This window comes from Cervus canadensis, chromosome 9 (assembly GCF_019320065.1).
Source record: "Cervus canadensis isolate Bull #8, Minnesota chromosome 9, ASM1932006v1, whole genome shotgun sequence".
In the NCBI taxonomy this organism is placed as follows: Eukaryota; Metazoa; Chordata; class Mammalia; order Artiodactyla; family Cervidae; genus Cervus; species Cervus canadensis.
The window spans coordinates 71,710,380-71,735,916 of record NC_057394.1 but is presented as its reverse complement, the minus strand read 5'-3'; the positions used below and the strand labels follow the sequence as shown (position 1 = coordinate 71,735,916).

The 25,537-nt window shown below is 36.9% G+C and overlaps 1 protein-coding gene across 1 annotated transcript; it reads left to right on the top strand.

Moving 5' to 3' along the window:
* The first annotated feature begins 11,931 nt into the window (after positions 1–11,931).
* On the top strand, positions 11,932–24,716 carry UFM1 (ubiquitin fold modifier 1). Its single transcript, XM_043478043.1, has 6 exons — positions 11,932–12,025; positions 12,102–12,158; positions 16,730–16,787; positions 19,738–19,777; positions 21,161–21,193; positions 22,633–24,716. Coding segments are annotated over exons 1-6 (258 nt in total). The 5' UTR covers positions 11,932–12,023; the 3' UTR covers positions 22,701–24,716.
* The last annotated feature ends 821 nt before the right edge of the window (positions 24,717–25,537 follow it).

Sequence of the window (25,537 nt, the reverse complement as noted above, 5' to 3'; positions counted from 1 at the left end):
AAACCTTGTGGTAATTAACTCATTACATTCTTATTCTAATAAGCTCAAGCATTAATAAAAGCATGGTAAATTTTCTTAAAATTAGAAACATGGTTAAAGGCATAATAAGTTTACACAAATTTTCACTTTAAAAAAGACCCAAAAACATTTATTTCAAAATGTGCAAAGCTCATTTTGCCTGGTGTTCTGGCCTAAAGGGGTTAGTGGAGTATTATATCAAATGGAGTATTATATCAAACTCTCCAGGTCGGTAGGTGCCCAATATGCTACTGGAGATAGGTGGAGAAATAACTCCAGAAAGAATGAAGAGACAGCCAAAGCAAAACCAACACCTAGTTGTGGATGTGACTGGTGAGGGCAATACTGCATAGCAACCTGGAATGTTAGGTCCATGAATCAAGGCAAATGGGAAGTGCTCAAACAGGAGATGGCAAGCATGAACATTTCAGGAATCAGCGAACTAAAATGGACTGGACTGTGTGAATTTAACTCAGATGACCATTATATCTACTACTGTAGGCAAGAATCCATTAGAAGAAATGAAGTAGCCACCATAGTCAAAAAGAGTCCAAAATGCAGTACTTGGATGCAATCCCAAAAATAACAGAATGATCTTTGTTCATTTCCAAGGCAAACCATTCAATATCACAGTAATCCAAGTCTATGCCCTGACCAGTAATGCTGAAGAAGCTGGAGTTGAACGGTTCTATGAAGACCTACAAGACCTTCTAGAACTAATACCCCCAAAAGATGTCCTTTTCATTATAGGGGACTGGAATGCACAAGTAGGAAGTCAAGAAATACCTGGAGTAACAGGCAAATTTGGCTTTTGAGTACAGAATGAAGCAGGGCAACGGCTAATAGAGGTTTTTCAAGAGAGCACACTGGTCATAGCAAACACCCTCTTCCAGCAACACAAGAGAAGACTCTACACATGGACATCACCAGATGTTCGATACCGAAATCAGATTGATTATATCCTCTGCAGGCAAAGATGGAGAAGTTCTATACAGTCAGCAAAAACAAGATCAGGAGCTGACTGTGGCTCAGATCATGAAGTCCTTATTGCCAAATTCAGACTTAAATTGAAGAAAGTAGGGAAAACCACCAGGAGACCATTCAGTTAAGTTCAGTTCAGTTGCTCAGTCGTGTCCGACTCTTTGCGACCTGATGAATCACAGCACGCCAGGCCTCCCTGTCCAACATCAACTCCCAAAGTTTACTCAGACTCATGCCCATAGAGTCAGTGATGCCATCCAGCCATCTCATCCTCTGCCATCCCCTTCTCCTCCTGCCCCCAATCCCTCCCAGCACCAGGGTCTTTTCTAATGAGTCAACTCTTCGCATCAGGAGTCTCAGCTTCAGCATCAGTCCTTCCAATGAACACCCAGGACTGATATCCTTTAGGATGGACTGGTTGGATCTCCTTGCATGAGACCATTCAGGGACGACCTAAATCAAATCCCTTATGATTATACAGTGGACATGAGAAATAGATTCAAGGGATTAAATCTGATAGACAGAGTGCCTGAAGAACTATGGATGGAGGTTCGTGACATTGTACAGGAGGCAGGGATCAAGACCATCCCCAAGAAAAAGAAATGCAAAAGGGCAAGATGGTTGTCTGAGGAGGCCTTACAAATAGCTGAGAAAAGAAGAGAAGATAAAGGCAAAGGAGAAAAGGAAAGATATACCCATTTGAATGTAGAGTTCCAAAGAACAGCAAAGAGAGATAAGAAAGCCTTCCTCAATGATCAATGCAAAGAAACAGGAAAACAGTAGAATGGGAAAGACTAGAGATCTCTTCAAGAAAATTAGAGATACCAAGGGCACATTTCATGCAAAGATGGGCACAACAAAGGACAGAAATGGTAGAGACCTAAGAGAAGCAGAAGATATTAAGAGGTGGCAAGAATATACAGAAGAACAATACCAAAAAAGTCTTAATGACCCAGATAACCATGATGGTGTGATCACTCACCTACAGCCAGACATCCTGGAATGCGAAGTCAAGTGGGCTTTAGGAAGCATCACTATGAACAAAGCTGGTGGATGTGATGGAATTCCAGTTAAGCTATTTCAAATCCTAAAAGATGATGCTGTGAAAGTGCTGCACTCAATATGCCAGCAAATTTGGAAAACTCAGCAGGGGCCACAGGACTGGAAAAGGTCAGTTTTTATTCCAATCCCAAAAAGGCAATGGCAAAGAATGCTCAAACTACCGCACAATTGCACTCATCTCACACGCTAGTAAAGTAATGCTCAAAATTCTCCAAGCCAGGCTTCAGCAGTACATGAACCATGAACTTCCAGATGTTCAAGCTGGATTTAGAAAAGGCAGAGGAACTGGAGATCAAATTGCCGACATTTGTTGGATCATAGAAAAAGCAAGAGAGTTCCAGAAAAACATCTACTTCTGCTTTAGTGACTATGCCAAAGCCTTTGATTGTGTGGATCACATCAAACTGTGAAAAATTTTTAAGGAGATGGGAATACCAAACCACCTGACCTGTCTCGAGAAATCTGTATGCAGGTCCAGAAACAACAGTTAGAACTGGACATGGAATAACACACTGGTTCCAAATTGGGAAAAGAATACACCAAGGCTGTATATTGTCACCCTGCTTATTTAACTTATATACAGAGTACATCATGAGGAATGCTGGGCTGGATGAAACACAAGCTGGAATCAAGATTGCCAGGAGAAATATCAATAACCTCAGATACACAGATGCCACCACCCTCATGGAAGAAAGCGATGAAGAATTAAAGAGCCTCTTGATGAAATGAAAGAGGAGAGTGAAAAAAGTTGGCTTAAAACTCAACATTCAGAAAACTAAGATCATGGCATCTGGTTCCATCACTTCATGGCAAATAGATGGGAAAACAGTGGAAACAGTAACAGACTCTACATTTTGGGGCTCGAAAATCACTGCAGATGGTGACTGCAGCCATGAAATTAAAAGATGCTTGCTCTTTGGAAGAAAAATTATGAGCAACCTGGACAGCACATTAAAAAGCAGAGAAATTACTTTGACAACAAAGGCCCATCTAGTCAAAGCTATGGTTTTTCCAGTAGTCATGTATGGATGCGAGAGTGGACTATAAAGAAAGCTGAGTGCTGAAAAATTGATGCTTTTGAACTGTGGTGTTGGAGAAGACTCTTGAGAATCCGTTGGACTGCAAGGAGATCCATCCAGTCCATCGTAAACGAAATCAGTCCTGAATATTCATTGGAAGGACTGATGCTGAAGCTGAAACTCCAATCCTTCACCACCTGATGCAAAGAATTGACTCATTGGAAAAGACCCTAATGCTGGGAAAGATTGAAGGCAGGAGGAGAAGAGGACAACTGAGGATGAGATGGTTGGGTGGCATCATGGACTCAGTGGACATGAGCTTGAGTAAACTCTGGGGATTAGTGATTGACAGGGAGGCCTGGAGTGCTACAGTCCATGTGGTCCAAAGTGTCAGACATAACTGAGCTGACCTGAACTGATATCGAATGTGGCAAAAACCACAGTTTTTTTGATATGTAGTTACCAGTCCTTGTAATGGCTGGCAAATGATAGGATATCAAATATACATATATATTTAAAAGGTAAATATGGCACTTCTTAGTAAAAGTGGGAAACAACCTGTTAAAAGCTTATGAACTAGTCAAGAATTGTAGTCTCATGATCCTCTGAAAATTGTGAGCCATTTTACAAGTCCAAAATTAGGAAAACTTTATTAAAATTTTGAGAAGAAACAGTTGGAATTATAATTATATACATATTAAAATTTTTCAGGGTAGATGAATTACTAAGAAATTAAATTTTGTAACATTCAGGAAAAGATGAAAATTCTAAAAAAAGAAAGTAAGAAAGTGTTAGAAGGCAAAGCAATTAATGTTTATAGCCAAAGAATTTCAATGATTTTTGGCTTGCATTTCTAATCTCAGACTGCTAGACCATACTTCCATAGCTCCTAGAATAAAAAAAATCAATTAAAATTCATTTTGTGTCATATATATTCATTCTAAATTATACTATTAAGCCAAATGTTTAAATCTGTTTACTTCACTACAAAGAAAAAAAAGTCTTTCATAAAATCTTTAAATCTTTGAATATCTCACCCATTAGCTGCCAAGCAGCTGGTCAAGAAATACTCAGTAGGAAAAAAAAAAAAAGAAAGAAAAGAAAAAGAAATGCTTGATAGTACAGAAACTTTCAATTTTAGAAACTATTCTCAATCAACAGCCTTGCCTTGGGTATTCAACATATCTGGAAAGTATCCCAACAATGGAACAGATGAACTATTTCTTTTTTCTCCTGCTTAGCTACAGGCAAAATCTAAAATTATAAAAATGATCGCCACCCAATTCTTAAAAGAATATGATGCTGAAAATCACAACAAAACAAAACAGCTGCACTCCTTCCAAATTTTCAGATCTCATTCCCTATCTTTTGTGTAAATTCCTTTCAAACAAAAGTTTGAAGCGTAGTCAGGAACTAAAGGGCATTGTATTAGGTCTGTATGGTCTTACACATGAATTAACCAATTCCTTTATATGAAGAAATATATGCTCTCTTAGGCAAGTTTCTGTATAGTTATCTGAAATTTTTCCATTTTATTCTCTTTGGAGGTAGGTTTATCTTATTCACTGCATTGTTATTGATGTGTTTAAAACACTTACATTCAATTTCATTATCAACATGGTAAAATGGATAAATCTATCATCTTGTTATTTATTTTCCATTTGTCACTTTTTTCTTATTTTCTTTTTTCCTACTTCCTTTGGGACTGATTGAATTTTTATGATTTTATTTATACCCGTTATTGGCTTATTATTTATTTTATGTTGTAGTGGCTATGCTAGTGCTTGCAACATATATCTTTTACTTATAGTCTACTTCCAAATAATATTGTATTATTGCTTATACTGAAAGAGATTATAATGTTAACTTCTACTCCCCACCTACTTAATTAATGTTCATTGTGCTAGTAACTTCATACACACTCTTTCTGCATTTGTTATAGAACTGCAAGACATTTTTATTATTTTTGCTTTGAATGATCATCTTTTAAAGAGCTTTTAAAAATTAGACAAACTCACTTGTATTTTTATTTACGTAATCACCATTGCTAGCACTTTTTATTCTTTTGTGTAGATTAAAATTTCATTCTAGTATCTGGTATTTATTTACTTCTGCCATAAAAACATCCTTTAGTATTTCTTGTAATGCAGGACTGTTGGCCTTGAAAGCTCTTTTGTTTATCTGAATAAAAATCTTTATTTTTTTTGTCATTTTTGAAAAATTTTTTTGCAGTTATAGAATTCTAGATTGACAGTTTTTTCTTCCAGTACATTAAAGATGTCACTCTATTATCTTCTGGCTTGCAAATTCTTTGGCAAAAAGTGGGCTGTTTTTCTTGGTTTTATTCCTATGTTTTTCCCCTCTAATTGCTTTTAAGATTTTTTTTTTTTTTTTTTCTGTATTAGCAGTTTTCAGCAATTTTATTTTTAGGTACCTTGTTGACTTTTTTTTTTTTTTAAATGTTTCTCCTACTTAAGTTTGTTGAACTTCTTGAATTTCTGTCCCTAAAATTTTCATCAAATTTGGAACATTTTCAGCTATGATTTCTTCAAATATATTTTTGTACCCATAAACTTCTGCATACCACCCTTTCTCTAATATATAAAGTATATTTGATATTTCCTATAGGTCACCGAAATTTAATTCATTTTTTTTTCTGTATTTCATTTTGCATAGCTTTTATTGCTAAATTTTTCACAGTGTCTAATCAGTTAAGTATTACTGGTAAGATTTTCATTTTACAGAGTGTCATTTTCATCCAGATGTTGCATCTGGATCTTTTTTATGTATTCCATTTCTCTTCTCATCATGTTCAATTTTCCTCTATCTTCTTGTACTTACAGAGATAATTATAGCAACTGTTAAAGATCATCATCTGCCAAATCCTTTTTCTGTTGTCACATGGGTCTTTTTTAATGGCTGATTTGTCTCCACTTCTTTGAAATCCTTCTAGGGTTTTTATTGGATGCTGAACCTTCTGGGTGCCACATTGTGTTGTATTCCTCGAAAAAGAACAGAGTGATGTTATAACATATATTTAAATTACTTTGAATCAGTTTGAACCTTTTGAGGCCTGGCTGTTGAAGCTTGTTTGTGTGAGTAAAGTACACCATTGAGGCTATAGTTAATATAGAACTACTACTAAGGGATAGCGCTCTAGAAGATGCTAATTAATGGCTTGTGTATTAAGGTCTTTTCACTTGGTAAGTGGAAACACAAATTGTTTCCACTTCTTTGTGCACCGGTGGTTGTTAGGCTTATTGCTTTTCAGTTTCAATCCCCTCTGCTTGTATCCCTAGCCTAAAGGAATTTCCTCATATGCATATGCAAATAAACACTCAGTGAAAGATCCTCTGATAATCTTACTTTCTCTTTGCAACTCTCTCCTCTCTGATTTCTGCCCTGAAAATTATGTACATCCATGACTCCTTAAATTCTAATCTCTGGTCTCCTGAGAGCACGAGACTCTGCTTGCATTCCTTTCCATGTGTCATGATTCATAAGCAGAAAGCTCCAGTATTCAAAGGACTCATCTTGCTTGTTTTTCTATAGTCTATAGAAAATAGGGGGCTTCCTTGGTGGCTCAGAGGTTAAAGCGCCTAGCTGCAATGTGGGAGACCTGGGTTCGATCCCTGGGTCGGGAAGATTCCCTGGAAAGGAAATGGTAACCCACTCCAGTATTCTTGCCTGGAGAATCCCATGGACAGAGGAGCCTGGTGGGCTACAGTCCATGGGGTCACAAAGAGTCGGACACGGAAATAGGTCTATAGTCTACAGAAAATAGGTCTATAGTTTATAGGAAATAATTGTCTCATACATTTTATTTAGTTTTCTAGTCGTGTAATTGCAGTGGAATAGATCAGCTTCTGTTGTCCTATTATACTCAGAAGTTTTAGCTTAGTAATAAAATTTCAACTCATTTATTTCTAATTTTCATGCATTTAAAATTTCTGTTTAATCTGTATATCTTTATTTTCAGAATTTATCTTTTTCTATTACAAAATTTCCTGTCTTCATAATGTATTATCTTTTTTTAGATTAAAATGATATTTTGGTTTAAACTAATTCTTCAAATTCTTGGGAGGCTAAGTTTGTTTATTCCTTTTGCTACAAAGTCATTGCTCATGTTTTCTTTAAGGCTTTCATCAGTGTTTTCAAAGTAAATTTAGAAAGGCTGTCTTACAGATAATTGGCATCATACTTTATTAAACCAGAAATGTATTTTGGTAATTTTACAAGATAATGAATTGCTATTCCTTTACTAAAGACAATATAAATTCACTCATTTATCAAATAATGTCCCAAGTATTGTACCCATGGGATTTTCATTTATAGAGATAACCGAATGATGACACAAAGAGGTTGATGCCATTAAAAATTTTTCAATTCACTTTTCCCAAGAGAAAGGGACACACCAACCACACAGGGCCAAATGAAAATCACCAGGTTTTGGTCAAGAGGCATAAGCCAGAAGGACTGAGGGGGAAACGCCTAGACCAGAGTCTTCACGGGAATTTCTGCAGGAAAGGTAAACAGTTTAGGATTGGCTAGTTTGAATAGTTCTGGTAAGGTTTGGGCTATGGGAGTGGCACCTGGGTTGATGTCCCTAAATCATATCATTCACACTAAGGGTCAGAAACTCAAACGACTGCAGGGGATCAATAGAAAACATGAAAATGCGGGATCAGTAGAAAACATGAAAGTGTGATTAGGACGACAGGTGCTGAGCCATTTATATCTGCACCAAACAGTAAAATACTCACTCAGCCACACTATACAAGCCAAACACCAAACTTCCCCCGGGCCATGTTACCAGCTCACAACCCCTGCTATTCCCCACCACCACCATACAAGAAAGGTGGTGCTAATATCAATATTAGCAAAGCAATGGCTAGTATCAGTGAGCAATTGCTCAACTCTAAGACGTATATAATCCTAAGAAAACCAATAATGAGATTTCCAGTGCAAGGACTCTGATTCAGCACAAACATGTCACATAAAGTAATGGTGTGGGAACATGTGAGGGTATTCATGTAATTTTTTATTTAAATGGCTTCTTTATTTGATAATATCTGATAAGAATCTTTAATTAACTTTTTCTAACCTCTACTGTCACCAGTAGCTGTAAATTGAGTGAGGAGTCTCTCTTTTGAATAGATAAGCCTTAAAATAAGAACAAAGCAAGAATCAAAGTGTATAGGCTACTGCATTAAGAACATTGATGACTTCAGTTAATGGAATGTAAAAACATTACTGTAATTAGGAAGCATCTACAACATTTTTAAAGTAACATTAATTAATTCAACAAATATTGATTGAGTACCTGCTATATGCTAGATACTGATGGGACATAAAAACTGAGTAACAAATCCTTGAGAAGCTCATCAAATGAATTTACCATTCAATTATTTGTATTTTACTACTAAAAATAAACTTTGTACATGATCAATTTTTGTAAAGAAACATCAGTAACTATGCACTGTCACTATTTCCTCACAAATCATGTGTGTTACCCTAGGCCTGTTCAAATCCTCTTTTGTCCATTTTCTCATTTTTAAAAAAGATAATAGTACACATCACAAGTGCTTTGTATGTTTTATTTTAGACATCAAATACGACAGTGAATGCAAAACTTTTCAAAAAGAACAAAATGTTGTATAAATATAAGAGAATATTATCAATGACCATTTCTTGCTCTGTTTAGATATGTTGGAGAGTCATAAATAATTTTAAAATATATTTAAGGCCAGCAATATCAATTAATATTAATATTTTAATGATCATCAGTGGTGTGATCTTGAAAAAATTACTTAGCGTTTTTGTGCCTTAACTTCCTTACTTGTAAAATAAGGATAAAAATATTTCCTACCTCAAAGATTTGGTTGCCACTAGTTAAGGATATGACTTAAATCCTTAACCTCTTGTAGTGTTAAAACTCAGTTTCTAATACCAGATATCTGAGTTCAATCTCATTTCAGTCACTTACTTATATTTAGGATGTTGTTTAATTTACATGAGCTACTTTCCTCTCCTGAAAATAGAATATTACTAGTAATGACCTCACAGAGCTACTGGTATGTATGTAGAAGAAACACAATCCTGTGTTTGGAGTAGATTTGTGAGAGAGGACTCTAATTTTTTCCAATTAGTGTATTCCCATTAGAAAATTCATGTAGTATTTAGAGAAAAAATTTTAATTATGCAAGACTAGGAAATTCCTCCTTTATACAGTTTAAATGCTTTTTGGTAATAAAGGTATTCTATAATTTCAGTAGTTAAAATACTGCAAATTTTGTGATTAAGTCTCACATTTATAAGGTTGATAGTCAAACAGTGACCTTCCTAGAAAACTCTTGGTCATTTTATTTTCCTTCATTAAATTTCAGGAAATAATTGGGAAATGTATGTCACCATAGTAATCAGGGGCAGCACATTTCAGGGTGTAATCTCCTGTAAGGCCATTGCCTGGCCTTGCTAAACTCTAATCTCAGCTATATTTCATTGTTTTCAGGTTGGCAAGGATGTAAATGGCAACCCACTCCAGTATTCTTGCCTGGAAAATCCCATGGACGGAGGAGCCTGGTAGGGCTACAGTCCATGGGGTCGCAAAGAGTTGGACATGACTAAGCGACCTCACTTTAAGCACTCTCTAACCTTATAGTACTTACAAGGATCAACATAGTATCTACATATTTTCCCATACTTCTGTCTATCAGATCATTCTCTTTGAATAAGACTTCTTGTCATTGAATTACTATAGCTAAGGTCAATGAAAGTTTAAAGTCTGTATTTTGTGATTTCACTTACACTAAATGTTTAACATAATACCTAGCACAAAAAATCTTGATATATTTTGAGCTATTATTATTATCATTGCCCCAGTAATACCAATGTTTGCTAGAGGAATGGGGGGAGGGGATATGACCAAATTAAACCTCTATAAAAAAATCCATTTATTGCTAAAGCATTGGTATATAATTTGTTTCCTGTAATATAAAATGTTTGGAGTAGAAGACCCTAAGATTTACCTAAGCATAAACCATCCAGGATTAAAAAACTTGACTATCAGGTGATTTTAGTCATAATTCCAAATACAGACAAATTAGGGTGAAAGAGTTAGAAAGATAAAAATGAATTGGCATCTGAATCTGACATGTTTTCTATTTTATTTAAATCTGGTTACAGAAATGATTGGTAAGAAGAATTTTATGACTCTGTCAGCATATTCTTTTCATCCTTAAGTAAATTTAATTTCCCTCCCATTTCTTCTTAATAATGAGAGCTGTATATGCTTTTCAGAAAAGAATATTTGGATGTATCAACGATATTTAACGAGTTCTAATATGGTCACACCATGTAGTTCCACAATCATTTCTGCCTCTGCATGATGGTAATTGGACCTCTTCCAAAACACATTAGTCCACTTATGCTGTTTGTTGTCCTAAAATGTTACATTTGCCAATTACCTCCTAAAATCCAGTTTACTTCTGTTTAGAGTTATTAAATATATTTTGACACAGCAACTTTTCAATAAATAAAAAGATCCTTCTTTTGTTATATTTGCCAAATTTTGCTAGATGTCTTAGCAAAGTTAAAAAAAAAAAAAAGTACTATTAAGCTAATGCTATAACTGTTGATCCCCAAATCAGTAGACATTTGCTTCTATGCTACTACATATATGGCAAGACCTACATTTTTAAAAGTGGAGAAGACAGTGACTGTCACGAGAATATCAAGGTCTTACTTTGATAAGTCAGAATCATGCATGGATAGATACCAATACAGAAAAGTAGTAACCTACGAAATTAAGACAAAGATGAAATTTGTTTTCAGCACTGCCACTACAGTTGCTCCCTTATTCCTCTCTTAGATTCCTCTCCTTAATAATGTAACATAATATACTCAATGTTAACCATTTTCTCCATTATATTAGTCTATTTGTCTATATTAGTCTATTCCCATTTTGTCTATTCGTTGCAATGTTTCTTTTAAAAGGGCATTACAGAGAACGTTAAGAGGATGTTTTGTCATCCATACATAGAAGCTTGGATTTGTAATTAAAAAAAAAAATTAGAGGAAATACAGTCTTCTCTCATTATACAAGAACTTCTGATAGATTCCAGAAGGTTGGACCTACGTACCTTATTCAATCCAGCATACTCAGCATTTAGCTTTAGTGCCTGACACATAGAAAGGATTAAAATTTGCTATTAAGCTGAACAAATGTAACTGATAATAGGCAACCTTATTCCCTGGTTTAATCCTATTAGATCACAAACTATTGAAATCTGTTTACGGGATTTCTCTTCTCAACTAGACTTCAGGTTCCTCTTGTCTTTCCCACCAACTTGGTAAGTTTCTCATCTGTGGAAATTAAAAACTTGAGAGCTAAATTACGAGAAACCTACAACATGATTAGGTAGCTGGGCAGGTAGAAAATACTAATATTAAAGGTGAGTGAGGATTCCCGCTTCTTGAGCATCACTGGAGCGTCTCCGCGCTCAGGTTCCCTCGGCAACGTAGGAGCGTGCCCGGCTCCAGCCCCGCCTACAGGCCTGCCTTCCGCTCAGCTCTTCCCCCGCCTCCCGGGACCCATACTTCCGCCCCGACTTGCAAACTGGGACCTTGAGTCTCACTGTCTCTGTGCTGCCTGACTAAAAATACGGCAGAAAAATAATTTCAAGTAAAAGAATATTCTTTCCATACGACCCGAAATTGTGTTCCAGAGATATACATACAAAAGCATTAGCTATTTTGATCTTGTAAGCTCCGCCCAACTTGAGCATTTGGGCCCAATGTTCAGGCAGTGTTTTGGACAACCGCATCCTCGGAGGACCCCAGCTTGCGGAAGGAGACGTGGACCTGATTTGGAAGAGACGCCGAGCCGGAAGTGGAGCTTCCTCACGGGTTTGCTGCGAGGTTTCGGTCTCGAACGGCGGCACCATGTAAGTGTTGGCTTTCCATACGCCCCATTCCGCGGTCCCGCTGCCCGACCTTAACCTTTCTCTCTCTCTTCCTCAGGTCGAAAGTTTCTTTTAAGATCACACTGACGTCGGACCCGCGGCTGCCATACAAAGTGTGAGTAGCTCGGCCCCGGTGGGGCGTGGAGGGGTTCTCGTGTCGGGGGGAAGACGACTCGAGCCTTCCCAGCGGCAGCCACCTCAGCGGTGCGCATTCCTCTCCTTTCCCCGAGGCCGCCCCATTCTCACCTAAACCGAGTTATCGTTTGTCAGCTTGCCAGGGTGCGAGGCTGTGCGGGTGTGTGTGATGGGAACGTTGTTGTTGGGTTTCCGAGCTCTCCGGAACTCGTTTCGGGGGTGGTGGAGCGGGGACACGTGTGGACCGGGCCCTGGTGGTTTGATGGGATCCTTCATGTAGTCTGGAGTCCGCTTATAACGGGACAGGCCTTTCACCGCATTGACCAGCTGTTTGGGGAGGTAAGGTGAGGCCTCCCAGCCCAGGTTCCAAAATGACCAGAATGTCAGGCCGTTGATTCCCGTTGGTGTGTCTCCCGCGATAGTTGGGCTTCACAGAGTAGAGCCCTTAACTCCCTCTTCTCATCATCTCTGATTTCTGCCTTTACACCGGGGTATTCTCATCAGTGCGTCAACTGGCTCTGGAAAAGAATGAGAAGGAGGGAGGGAGGAAGGAGTAAGGCAGCATCAGTAACTATATAAGAGTGCCTGAAAGTGATACCAGTTCACTTAATACATATTGACTGAATGAATTTGCTGGCAGGCCTCTAGAGTGTGTGTGTGTATTTGTATGTATAGTTTGTATATGGATATGTGTATATAAAATGTATATAACATGTATGATTTCAGTTAAGTGGCTCAGTCGTGTCCAACTCCTGGCGACCCCATGGACTACAGCTCGCCAGGCCCTCCTGTCCATCATCAACTCCCAGAGTTTACTCAAACTCATATCCAGTGTGTCGGTGATGCCATCCAACCATCTCATTCTCTGTCATCCCCTTCTCCTCCTGCCTTCAGTCTTTCCCAGCATCAGAATCTTTTCCAATGAGTCAGTTCTTCACAGCAGGTGGCCAAAGTATTGGAGTTTCGGCTTTTAACATCCGTCCTTCCAATGAATATTCAGGACTGATTTCGTTTAGGTTGGACTGGTTGGATCTCCTTGTAGTCCAAGAGACTCTCAAGAGTCTTCACCAACACCACAGTTCAAAAGCATCAATTCTTCAGTGCTCAACTTTCTTTATAGTCCACTCGCGTATCTATACATGACTACTGGAAAAACCATAGCTTTGACTAGACAGACCTTTGTTGGCTAAGTGATGTCTCTGCTTTTTAATATGCTGGCTAAGTTGGTCATAACTTTTCTTCCAAGGAGTAAGCATCTTTTTAATTTCATGGCTGCAGTCACCATCTGCAGTGATTTTGAAGCCCCCAAAAATAAAGTCTGTCACCGTTTCCACGGTTTCCCAATCATTTGCCATGAAGTGATGGGACCAGATGCCATGATCTTAGTTTTCTAAATGTTGAGTTTTAAACCAACTTTTTCACTCTCCTCTTTCATCAAGAGGCTCTTTAGTTCTTCTTCGTTTCTGCCATAAGTGTGGTGTCATCTGTGTATCTGAGGTTATTGATATTTCTCCTGGCAATCTTGATTTCAGCTTTGCTTCACCCAGTTCCTCATGATGTACTTTGCATGTAAGTTAAATAAGCAGGATGACAATATACAGCCTTGATGTACTCCTTTCCCGACATGGAACCAGTGTGTGATTCCATGTCCAGTTCTAACTGTTGTTTCCTGACCTGCATACAGATTTCTCAGGAGACAGGTCAGGTGGTGTGATATTCCCATCTTTTGAAGAATTTTCCACAGTTTGTTGGGATCCACACAAAGGCTTTGGCATAGTCACTAAAGCAGTAGTGGATGTTTTTCTGGAACTCTGTTGCTTTTTCAGTGATTCAGCGGATGTTGGCAGTTTGATCTTTGGTTTCTCTGCCTTTTCTAAATCTAGCTTGAACATCTGGAAATTCACAGTTCACATACTGTTGAACCCTGTCTTGGAGAATTTTGAGCATTACTTTGCTAGTGTGTGAGACGAGTGCAATTGTGTGGTGGTTTGAGCATTCTCTAGCATTGCCTTTCTTTGGGATTGGAATGAAATCTGACCTTTTCCAGTCCTGTGGCCAAAGTTTTCCAAATTTGCTGACATACTGAGTGCAGCACTTTCACAGCATCATCCTTTAGGTTTATGTGAGTAAAAGCAGCTCTGAGATTTGTTGGGAAAACATGCTTCAACTTTTTAAGGCCACTGTTCACTTGTCAGGCAGGTAAACATGTAGTGTAATAGAGAAGCATCCTTTTGAGTTGCTAACGGTTGCATTCTAGAAAGGATGTTGCAGTTGTAGATTCATTCTGGGGGAATGTCTCAGTTTTTATGGTTAGTTTTGTTTGTTGATTGACTCCTTGTTGATGCTGCTACTTGGTTACAGAAATGTTGAAATCAAACATTCTCTGTCATGTACAGGATGCATTAGAAACACCATAGACTCTTTCAGCTCAGATGGTAAAGAATCTGCCTGCAATGCGGGAGACCTGGGTTCCATCTCTGGGTTGGGAAGATCCCCTGGAGAAGGGAACGGCTACTTACTCCAGTATTCTTACCTGGAGAATTCCAGGGACAGGGGAGCCTGGCGGGCTACAGTCCTTAGCGTCACATAGAGTCCGACAGGACTGAGCGACTTTCACTCTTGACTCTTGCAGTGTAATTCCAGTCTTTCCAGTCTTAACTCCCTGCCTCACCTCCCCAGCCCCCTCACTACCACCATCATTTAAAGTTTCAGCCATCCTAGTTGCATATTGACAGCATATCTTTTGAATTCTGCCTGCTCTGGCACACATTCTCTTCTGTGCTTGGAATGTAGTTTTGTGAATACCACTTCTGATAACATCCTTTAATCATTAAAATGGTGGAATTTGGAATTTCTGTGATGGTATAGAAAGTTCATGTCACCCTTCTCTTAAGTGTCCACTGGTCAAGTTATGCCATACTTCTGTTTACGTGAGACTTTATTTAAAAAAAAAAATGACAGTAGTTTACTTTAAAAGTTCACCTCAGTATACAGGATGGTTCTCATCTTTTCAAAATACCAGTATAATGTAAGAGTAAGTGATGTGACTGGCAAACTCAAGGGTGTCAGATCTAGATAAAGTCTCTGGAATGAAAGTAACTCCCAATCCCTGTGCAGTTTTCTGTCAGAACATTCACTAAAATATGCTTTTATGTTTTATTGGATTTTCTTTGGATAGTCTTACCAATTTAATCTGTGGCGAGGAACTTTTGTTAATGAGTGTCAACATGGCATTTAATTATATGGTACAAGGACATTGCCTGTCTCTAGTCCAAAAGTGAATTGAAACCCCAAAGTTTTAGAAGTTCTCTACGGGCAAGAGTTTTAGGACAGCAATTCTCAGGTTCTGAACTGTAAGTAAACTATAGAAATACTTGCAAAGTACTATTCCTGGCTTTGTAAATTTTTACATTGCCAGTTTATTAGTTATTTTTTAAATAAATAGCTATTCTTTATATATAATTTTATTTTTCTCTTTTTATTCCATGTAAAAAAGGAAATGGAAGAAAAACATGTTCTATTTTCATTCTTTAGCAGTATTTTGGGGGAGTGGAATATGGCAGCCAAGAAATCTTATTCACCCTTATAAAGTCATTGTAATGTGCAATGTTAGATATAATGATTTTTGTATTCAGCAGTCAATCTGTAGACTGAGTGAGGAGGTGGTATATATACCTGAGAATGTTACATATAGTAGTTGGTATTAAATCATTAGAGAACAGTACAGTGGTGATAAATAGAGAAGTTTCAAAGAGAAATGTTAACTTTCTCTGCTTTGAAAGAGATTCTGTGTTTCTGTCTTTAATCACTGTAATTTGTTTTACATTAAGAATCTTACATAGCTTATTTTTTAACCTATTTCTCTACTTTCTTAAGGTATAATGTCAATTTTTTTTTATGGTTAAGTTGAACAGTTGATACAGATTGTTTATCATTGATTTTGAATATACTTGCCACTATTCAAGTCAAAACCATACATCACTTCAAAATGTTACTTCAGATTGTGTTGCATGAGCTCTTTTTCATGTAGGTGGAAAATCACTTCGCATTTTGCTGTAGTAAACGTACTCATTTTTACCAACCTGGACTATTATTTTTGACTTGATGATTGAAAGTGCACAGAAAAGTCCATGAAAAGATGATGCTCCCCAGGTAACCTGTTCTTTAAATGAAAACGATCACATTCTTGCATAGGATGGACTGAAGGTGGCAAAGTGTACTTAAGATTGAGGAGAGATTCCACTTTTTGAAATCCATCTTTGAAAACAAGAAGCAACCTACATGCTAGACCTATTTGTATCAAAGTATTAAACATGTACAAATCCACACCTGTATAGGTTATGCATTTTCAAGTGGACCTGAGGGTACCATGTCAGCTATAAGGCTAATTATTGCTTTCTTTTTTAGAGTTAATGCACATAGTGTACAATCAGAACAGCCAACCTCAGACTCAAAAGACAGCTTTGCCAAGGTCTGCTATAATAGCTGAAACAAGTAACAAAGGACTTAAAAAATCAGCCTTTCAAAAAAATTCTTTTTTAATTCTTGCAGACTCAGTGTTCCCGAAAGTACACCTTTCACAGCTGTCTTAAAGTTTGCAGCAGAAGAAGTAAGTATAGAAATTGGAACAGCCTGTAGAGAATACAATTTTTGTCTCAAAATGTGTCTCAAAAATCTGCATGTGTCTTGACCTCCCACTTCCACTTAAGTTCACTGCTAGGTTTATGCTGTCAAAAGTTAAACCTTAAAAAAAACAAAAAAGTTAAACCTTACATAAAGGTAAAAGAAGAGTGAGAGTTGAGATCCACAGATACAAGAATGGGTTACACAAATTGACACATTTATTTAATGTAACTTAAATTATAAAGAGAATCCTTGTTGAAATTGAAAAGATAGTGACATGTCAATTTTTAAAAAACTTCACACTGTATGCTTGTATTATTACTAACTTTGATTCTGGAAGTATAATTTTATTATATACTTATCATGTTTTTCAACTTTTCTCTATAAGCATGTGGAGTGTCAGTAAAATTTATTGTTTTTGAAAATATGGGTTGCTGTTTTTAAGAAATAAAAATTTTCCAAAGATTTTCATCAGAGGCATCTATAAAGCAACTGTTTGTACTTGACAATTAGAAGAGAAGCTTGTGACTTGGGAGACTTAGCATTCCTCTTTTAACTGTGTCATTAATTATTTGTTTGACATGACAGTTTGTCTCTTCCTGAAATTTCTTAATCTGTAAAATGGAAATAATTAATGCTTATCATTCCTGCCCAGTTACATGATTTTGAGTAAAAATATATTAGCATTTATATTTAATGTTGTGGAATCTTTCAGTAAGAGTTGACTTGAGAAACCAAAAGTCCATGGATGTAAAACCCTAATATAATTCTCTTAATGAAAAATAAAATCCCCCAACATAGGTAGGACTGGAAATTATAATGAGTTATCAAAGCCTGAGAGGAACTTCTTAGCATCCTAAATCGTAAAACACAATGGGATCTGAAGTAAAAATAAATGAAAACTGAGGAACATAAAATGCACTTCACATATAGGAAAAAACTTGTCAGTACTGTAGAAAGAAGGGGTAGTTTCTGTATGTACATCACTAGTAAAGCTTCCCCCAATTTCAGTTAAACAGCATTGTTGCTGTAGGCTGAAAAAGGGAAAAATTGTGTCTGTAGTTGCTTTTGATTTTTATTGTCATGTAATAGGTTACCACTAAAGAAAATACATAACTTAAAATGGATATAACCAAGAAGAACAACTAGAAACTTTGTCATATTTAAGTTTTAGAAATCTGAGATTGCCTATAATTTAGGTGTTTTAAAAAGTATTAGAAAGTATTACAACCTCTATAAAAACTTAACTATTTTAAAATTTATTAAAGTATATTTTGAAGTTACTTTATGTAAAATTTTTAAAACATAAAGGACATTTACAATTAAGAATGTGCCATATGGACAGTAAAATTGTTGTTTTAGGTACGTAGGCCTGTAACAAGTAATTGTTCTCATGTGTAGTTAAGTTCTTATTTTAAAACTTGATTGTTCAATTCATAAATTAAAATGAGCTCTTAGCTTTTTCTCAACTATTGTGTGTGATTATTATAAATACTGAGAGCAGCATTTCCCAGGGAGAACGTTTTCCTCAGACCACTCGAACCACCAAAAAAAAATAACCAGTAAAAACTGAAATTGGGATCAGTGGTCCAGAAATCTGGGGCATTATTGACTATTTTTTTATTTTCCTGGAGTCAAATAAACTGTATTAGCAGCATACTAAAGGATTTTGAAAAGATTCCCAGTTTAACTTAGTGTTTTCCAAACTTACTTGATCACAAAACTCAGCTGTAATATTTGTAAAGCTAGTCTGTAGCATAGAAGGGCTTATTAAATTATTGGAAAAATGAATGAGCTATGAACACACTTTGACAAATGAGAGCATTAAGAGAACAATTCTACCTTTAAGCTACCAATAAGCTCCATACCACATTTCATTGACTCTTAAAGCACTTACATCTCTGGATAGACATGAGTGGAGGCTGTCTGTCATGGTTGACCATGTGGCAGTCACATAATTGTCCAGCTGACATCACCTGCACCCCTGCTTGTACTTAGAGATATTTCTTGGTGGCATAATGGGACTATTGCAATCCCATATTAAACACAAGAGAGCATTTGTTTGAATGGACTATTTCTACCAAGAAATTTTAGGACTATTCTAAGCAGTTACTTTGCTTTTATTTTCACTTGTGCCTGAGCGTTAAACATGACCAAAGTAAATCGTGTCTAAGTCTGAAAGATCAAACGTTGGGTTGTAGATTCATTGACAGTGTTTCTCCTTTTTTATGGTGCGTAAAATAAGATGCATTTTACAATCTATGGTGTCCTAAACACATAGATTGAAATGCAATTTTTAGAAAACAGGTGGCACTAGTGGTAAAGAACCTGCCTGCCAATGCAGGAGACACGGGTTCAGTCCCTGAGTCAGGAAGATTCTCCTGCAGAAGGAAATGGCAACCCAGTTCAGGGTTCTAGCCTGGGAAATCCCACGGACAGAGGAGCCCAGGCAGTACAGTCCATGGGGCTGCAAAGAGTCGCACACAACTGAAGTGACTTGGCACAGCACATCGTTCTTTAAAGATAAAGCAGATTGTAATCCTTTCTTTGATGATGTTGCTGCTGCTGCTGCTAAGTCACTTCAGCTGTGTCTGACTCTGTGCAACCCCATTGACGGTAGCCCACCAGGCTCCCCTGTCCTTGGGATTCTCAGGCAAGAATACTGGAATGGGTGCCATTTCCTTCTCCAATGCATGAAAGTGAAGTTGCTCAGTCTTGTCCAACTCCTAGTGACCCCATGGACTGCAGCCTACCAGTCTCCTCCGTCCATGGGATTTTCCAGGCCAAAGGACTGGAGTTGGTGATGTTACTTATCCTGAAAGATAAATTACATTTAAAATTATGGAATTGATTATATGTACCCTATCATTGCTAAGTATCTTTTATAATTAGCATTTTATACGCTTATATGTATTTTTTCTTTTCTTCCTTTTTAGTTTAAAGTTCCTGCAGCAACAAGTGCAATTATTACCAATGGTAAGAATTCATCTTAAACCTGTTTATTACACAAACAGAGCTATTAGCTGTTGAAAGAAACCAAATTAGTTAAAATTGACTTAAAATACAAGAATCCTAAACCTTATATCAACATAAATGATGTACATAATTGTAAACACCAAGTCAGAGTTATTGTTCATAATTTTGTCTTCAGTTTTTTCTGTGCTTTTATTATGTAGTACAGTACTTTATGGGCTTTCCTGGTGGCTCAGATGCTGAAGAATCTGCCTGCAGTGCAGGGGACCTGGGTTCATCTCTGGGTCAGGAAGATTCCCTGGAGATGGGCATGAACCCATTCCAGTATTCCTGCCTGGAGAATCTCATGTAAAGAGGAGCCTTGCAGGCCACAGTCCATGGGGTTGCCAAGAGTCAGGCATGACCAAGCAGCTAAGCACAGCACATTATAATATCACATGTCCTTATGCCAAATTATTGCTGAAAATAACTTGTCATTTAACAAAGTGTTTTCTATTGTATCATAAATGGTTTTAGAATATAGAAAGCTAAGCAGGAATGTACCTTTGCTGTCCCTTGCTGTTGCTTTCCTGATAGAAAACAATTCTTACAGGCTTGCAATAATGAGGATTTCATCCAGTTAGATAATATAAATTAAATTCTGACTATCGTTGGATACTACAAATAATTAATGGAACCAGCCCAAAGAGAAAATACTGAAATAAGATGAGGAACAAACATGGCAGGAAAGGCTTAACTATTGAGAATACAAAGTCATAGTCCCAGGTTCTGGTGAGTAGTTCACATATAGTTAAGAAGGACTAAGAGAAGGTGGTTTTAAAGAGCAGTAAGTAGTGTGATTTAGTTTAGATAATGATGGAATTTCTCATTCTGAAACATTGTCCGTGCTGCCACATTGAAATGTGTCTGTATTTGGAAGAAAGCTATCCTTCCTTTTCTGGAAAGTTTTAGATTCATAAATGAATAACTATTGGGAGAGTGCTTTGTCAACTTTTATCAAGTGTCAGTGGAACTTACATCACTCTGGCTCTTCAGCCTTAAGATTTGATGCCTCAGAGCAATGTTAAATGATGACTGACATACTTAAGGTATTTTGACTTTATTTTTCACTGGATGTGGCAAAACAGTGTGAAAAACTGTGCTTTGTCAAACTTACTGGGATCGTTTCACTGATAGACATTGTCAGGTCCAGCAATATGTGTAAAGGCATAATAGTGAGAGTGCAGTAGATAACCTACCTGCCAGATTGTCATTCGTGTTCTTGGTATAACTGTTTGGCTTATGCCTGTATACACAGCAGCATTACTTTGGCACGTTTCTTCTTGTTACTGGTAAAGCCTTTTAGCTTCAGAAATAACTTAGGTCATTTTACAACTTATTTTCTAGATGGAATAGGAATAAACCCTGCACAGACTGCTGGTGAGTATCCGCAATCCTTGGCGGTGTAGTGAGGCTGTCTACATCAATTGATACTGAATATGTAATTCATTCTAATTAGACTTGATCGGATTTTACCAAGATAATGGCTGATTTTCAGGGATTATGCGGCAGTCTTTACCTAAGTGTGTGAATAATTTGTTACATTCTGTGTATCAGTTACATGCTTTTGGCTACAAGAAAGAAAATCTGACTAATGAGCATTAAAGTTTTTTAACTAATACATGTAACAAAAAATTTGAAAGTAGATTGCTCTAATGGGAATAAATGTTCTGTAATAACTATCTCATTAGATAGTTGTGAGGTTGTGCATGTAAGTGCTTAGAAGTTTGCATTATTCATAATAAACATTCAGTAAGTACTGACTATTATTATTTTGAAGAAGTACAGTCATTTAAATTTCATGGGACTTAGCCCGCACTGCGAGTTTCAAGCTGTTAACATTATGTAGTGCTATATATTGATACCCTAACAAGCAGGAAGGGTAAAAGTAGTCTTAAACTTTTTAAACAGCAGTTATGTATTTGTTTGAGATGTACCTTCCTTAGCTTATAGTTCGGTTAAAATATTTTTAAATTAAGCATGATTTAATATAAATGCAGTCTTGAGACGTAGTTATTTTTAACTGTTATTTTTTAAATACGTCTACAAAATTATATTGTCCTCGTAAGGCCTGGGATTGAAATGTAATGTAGCCATATAACAAATAAAGAAGGATTTAAAATGATAATTTCTTTTTACATAAGTCAATTGTTCTAAGTGTATAATTTATTAAATCAAAAAGGCTATTTTTTGAAAATTGTGAGGTATTTTTTGTGTAGATACTTTTAAACTTGGGTTTAAAGATTTGCGTTTTCTTACTCTATAAATGTCCAGTAGTTTATATTAATTTGAATTCCTTCTTACTCTGACATGTTGCCTGTTGGATTCCCCTTTAAAGTTGAATTGTGGGCATCATAAAGTGTGAAGAAAATCTCGGTAGGCAGCCCAGACCCAAAATAGGTTAGGATTGCTAAACTTTTGTCACTTGTGGTAATTTACACTTATTTTTCCTGCTCCCAAGTATTTTATTATATATTAAAGCAAATATTGATGATTGTGTTTGGTGGTATTTCTTTGGGTAGTGTCCTTCCTTTTTTTTATTTTTGTGGGTAGTATTCTTATTTCAAATTTTCAGACATTTGTTGGGTTGTGAGGATGTGAGAGGAGTAAGAACAAGACATAAGAAGCCTCGACTTTGGTTATGAGGATGTGAGAAGCATAAGAGCAAGAGTTCAGGAGCCTGGACTTGGGTTCTAATATTTTTGAGCTTTGCTCCTACTTGACACTCCTTTGTTTCTTCTGCATATTAATTGTTGAATTGCTAAGGATAGCATGTCATTTTTTAAATACCTAACATTTTGTTCTGTCTGTTTGTGTAGGAAATGTTTTTCTAAAGCACGGTTCAGAACTGCGAATAATTCCTAGAGATCGTGTTGGACATTGTTAATATCCGCTGCTTGGAACATAAAACCCCCTTCCAGAGTAAATATTGGTAATGTTATTATTGTAAAATTGGAATCAGGCATTTGAAATCCTATGAAAACACCAGTAATTGATGACATAATGAAAGGTGACTGTCTGTCCGTGCTTGTTCACACTTCACGTGAGGAGAGAACGCATCCAGGCCTAGGGCACCATGACCACAGAGGATCAGTCTTTCATTGCTGCCTCGCTGCACACACAGGTAGTTCATCAGGGGTGAATGGATCAACCATCTGTGTCTTATAACCTGAGGGTGCTTCTGGTCATTCTTTCTGAGAACATCTGGAAAATTAAAATTTACTGAAGCTTCCTTCTTGTCCCTGAGTTAAAAATGTAAAAAAGATTATGGATCCACACATGACGGTTGGCTTGTTAGCATCTGACTCACAGACACAAACATAGTTGATTTCCTCCTTATATATCATTTATGATAAAGGATCATATCAATGAATAACTGTCTTATCATTTAGCTTGTTTTAAAGTTTTAGACTTCTTGAGTTCTTATAAATTTTAATTTGACATCAAAGCGCCCAAAATTGCATTTTCAATCTAGCCCTTATGGGTAAAACTGGTTGGTATCCCACACCGAAGAGTTTTAGAGATGATCTTGCAGACTCCAGTACTTGTAATGATGAGAATTAAGAATAAGTAGAAGCATCAGTTGCTGAACTATGCATTCCTTTATTGATCTCTTTTAAAACAACCTTTAAAATAGGAATCCTCAAGAAACCATCATCTTCTTGAGGATAATCGTAAATAGCCTTCAGGGAGACAGTGTAAAGAAGAACATCTGAAAGTTCACAACAGCGCTCATAGAAATGCTAATTTAAATTCTGGTTGGTTATACATAATGAAGACCCAACATTTAAGGAAGCATTAAGATTATAGTTGTGGGGTGAATAAGAAGCTAGGAAAGGAAAATGGGGAAGCCCAGATGACCAGGCTTCTAGCAAGAAGGAAAGAAACAAAAGGGAAGGCAAGCAGAAACTTGTAACAGGAGTGTCACAGAAAAGGCCAAACTGGTTAGACAAAACTGCAGAGGCTATGGAGAGAACTGAAGGGAAAACAGAACACTTGACAGTGTTATGAGGAGCCAAAGATGATCAGAGAAAGCACAGCATAGGCATTGTCAGCATACGGTTTTCAGAATTCCCCTTAAAGAAAGATATACATAGGGAAGATTATGTTTGCCCTTAGTGAGGGCATCAGTATCTATGCATATCTTGAAAGGAGAAGGCTCATAGTGATTGAGAACCAGCACTTGACTTGCTGTATTCTAGATGCTGCGGTCTCTGGAGGCAGGCCTGGTTGGTTGGTATCTGTTCTGCACTTTGCAGGCCTGGAAATGTAAGCTTCAAGATACAGGTGTTGAATTATTCATGAATAAAGTGTTTCTAAAACCAGTTTTTATTGAAATGTGCATAGGCCCTAGGTTCATTGGGGAAAAATAATTATGCAACAGACTCAGTATCGGAAAGATGATATTGGTTAAGACTAAGACATGGTTCAGATATTTGATATGACTAGAAGTCTTCTGAATTGTAAAGGGCAAAAAATTTTGTGCTGAGGTAGAAAAGTATGTTTCTAATGTTTGTGGAATTTTTTATTTTTATAAGCAAACTTATTTTCTGATGCCTAAAGACTCCTGGTCTTTAACAAAATTAAACCTCCATTAATGAGAAATTTTCTGACTTTTGGGTCTTATTTAGATTTTCCCTCATTCTGTTTCTAGCACAGAATTCTGCCTGATTTGTCACACAGATAGGTTTTATGATGTCTCATAAATTATTTAATATTTTTGTTTTGGTTGGAAAATTTTATTGCAGTAAGGTCTTAAAAATATTTTCTTGTATAGAACTAGACATGTTATTAAATATGATCTGTGACAACTTTGCACAAAATGTTTCACAGTGGTGTATTTAAAGTGCTTTATTGGTCCATGATTCATATCTTGTGAAAATACATTTTCTTACACCATAAACCATATTGTCTACTCTTATTTTATTATTGAAGTGCTTACTTAGCACACCTGTTGAGGCAGTATATAACAAATGTAGCCCAAAAAAGGGATAGGGGACAAAGATGATTATTGGCTATAGGTCTTACAAATGAATGTATTCTTCCAAACACCAGTTCATTTTCAGATGAAACTGAAAGTGTAGTTAAGTGTCTATATAAATGTTTAGGCTGGTAGATCCTAAACCTGTGTGATTATCAAAATGACTTAGAAAATTATGAATACAGACTTACAGAAACTACCCCTAAAGTTCTTACTCTTTAAATGTGGGATGATGTGCAAGCATTTCTGTATATAAAAGCAGTCCTGATGATTTCTGCTTTTCAGCTTAGCTTGAGAATTTATAACTTTTCACTTTGTGTGTGTGTGCTTAATTGTTCAGTCCTATCCGACTATTTGCAGCTCCGTGGACTGTAGGCACTAGGCTCCTCTGTCCATGGGATTTCCCAGGTAAGAATACTGGAGTGGGTTGCCATTTCCTCCAGGGGATCTTCCTGACTCAGAGATGGAACCCACATCTCATGTGTCTCCTGCATTGGCAGGCAGATTCTTTACCACTGAGCCACCTGGGGAACCCTTTCATTTTGTAGATGAATTAAATGAAGTCTGAGGGGTCAGAGTGAATAGAAAATGTTATAGGATCTTGGGAAGTATTCTTCATACTGCCTGCTTCTCCAGTAGCTAAGTGCAGAGATGCTGTAACAGTCTCTTCAGACTCAGTGGGAATAAAGCCTCCTTTTAACGTGTTCCAAGTCCAGTTGTTTTTTTTTTTTTTTTGGATTAAA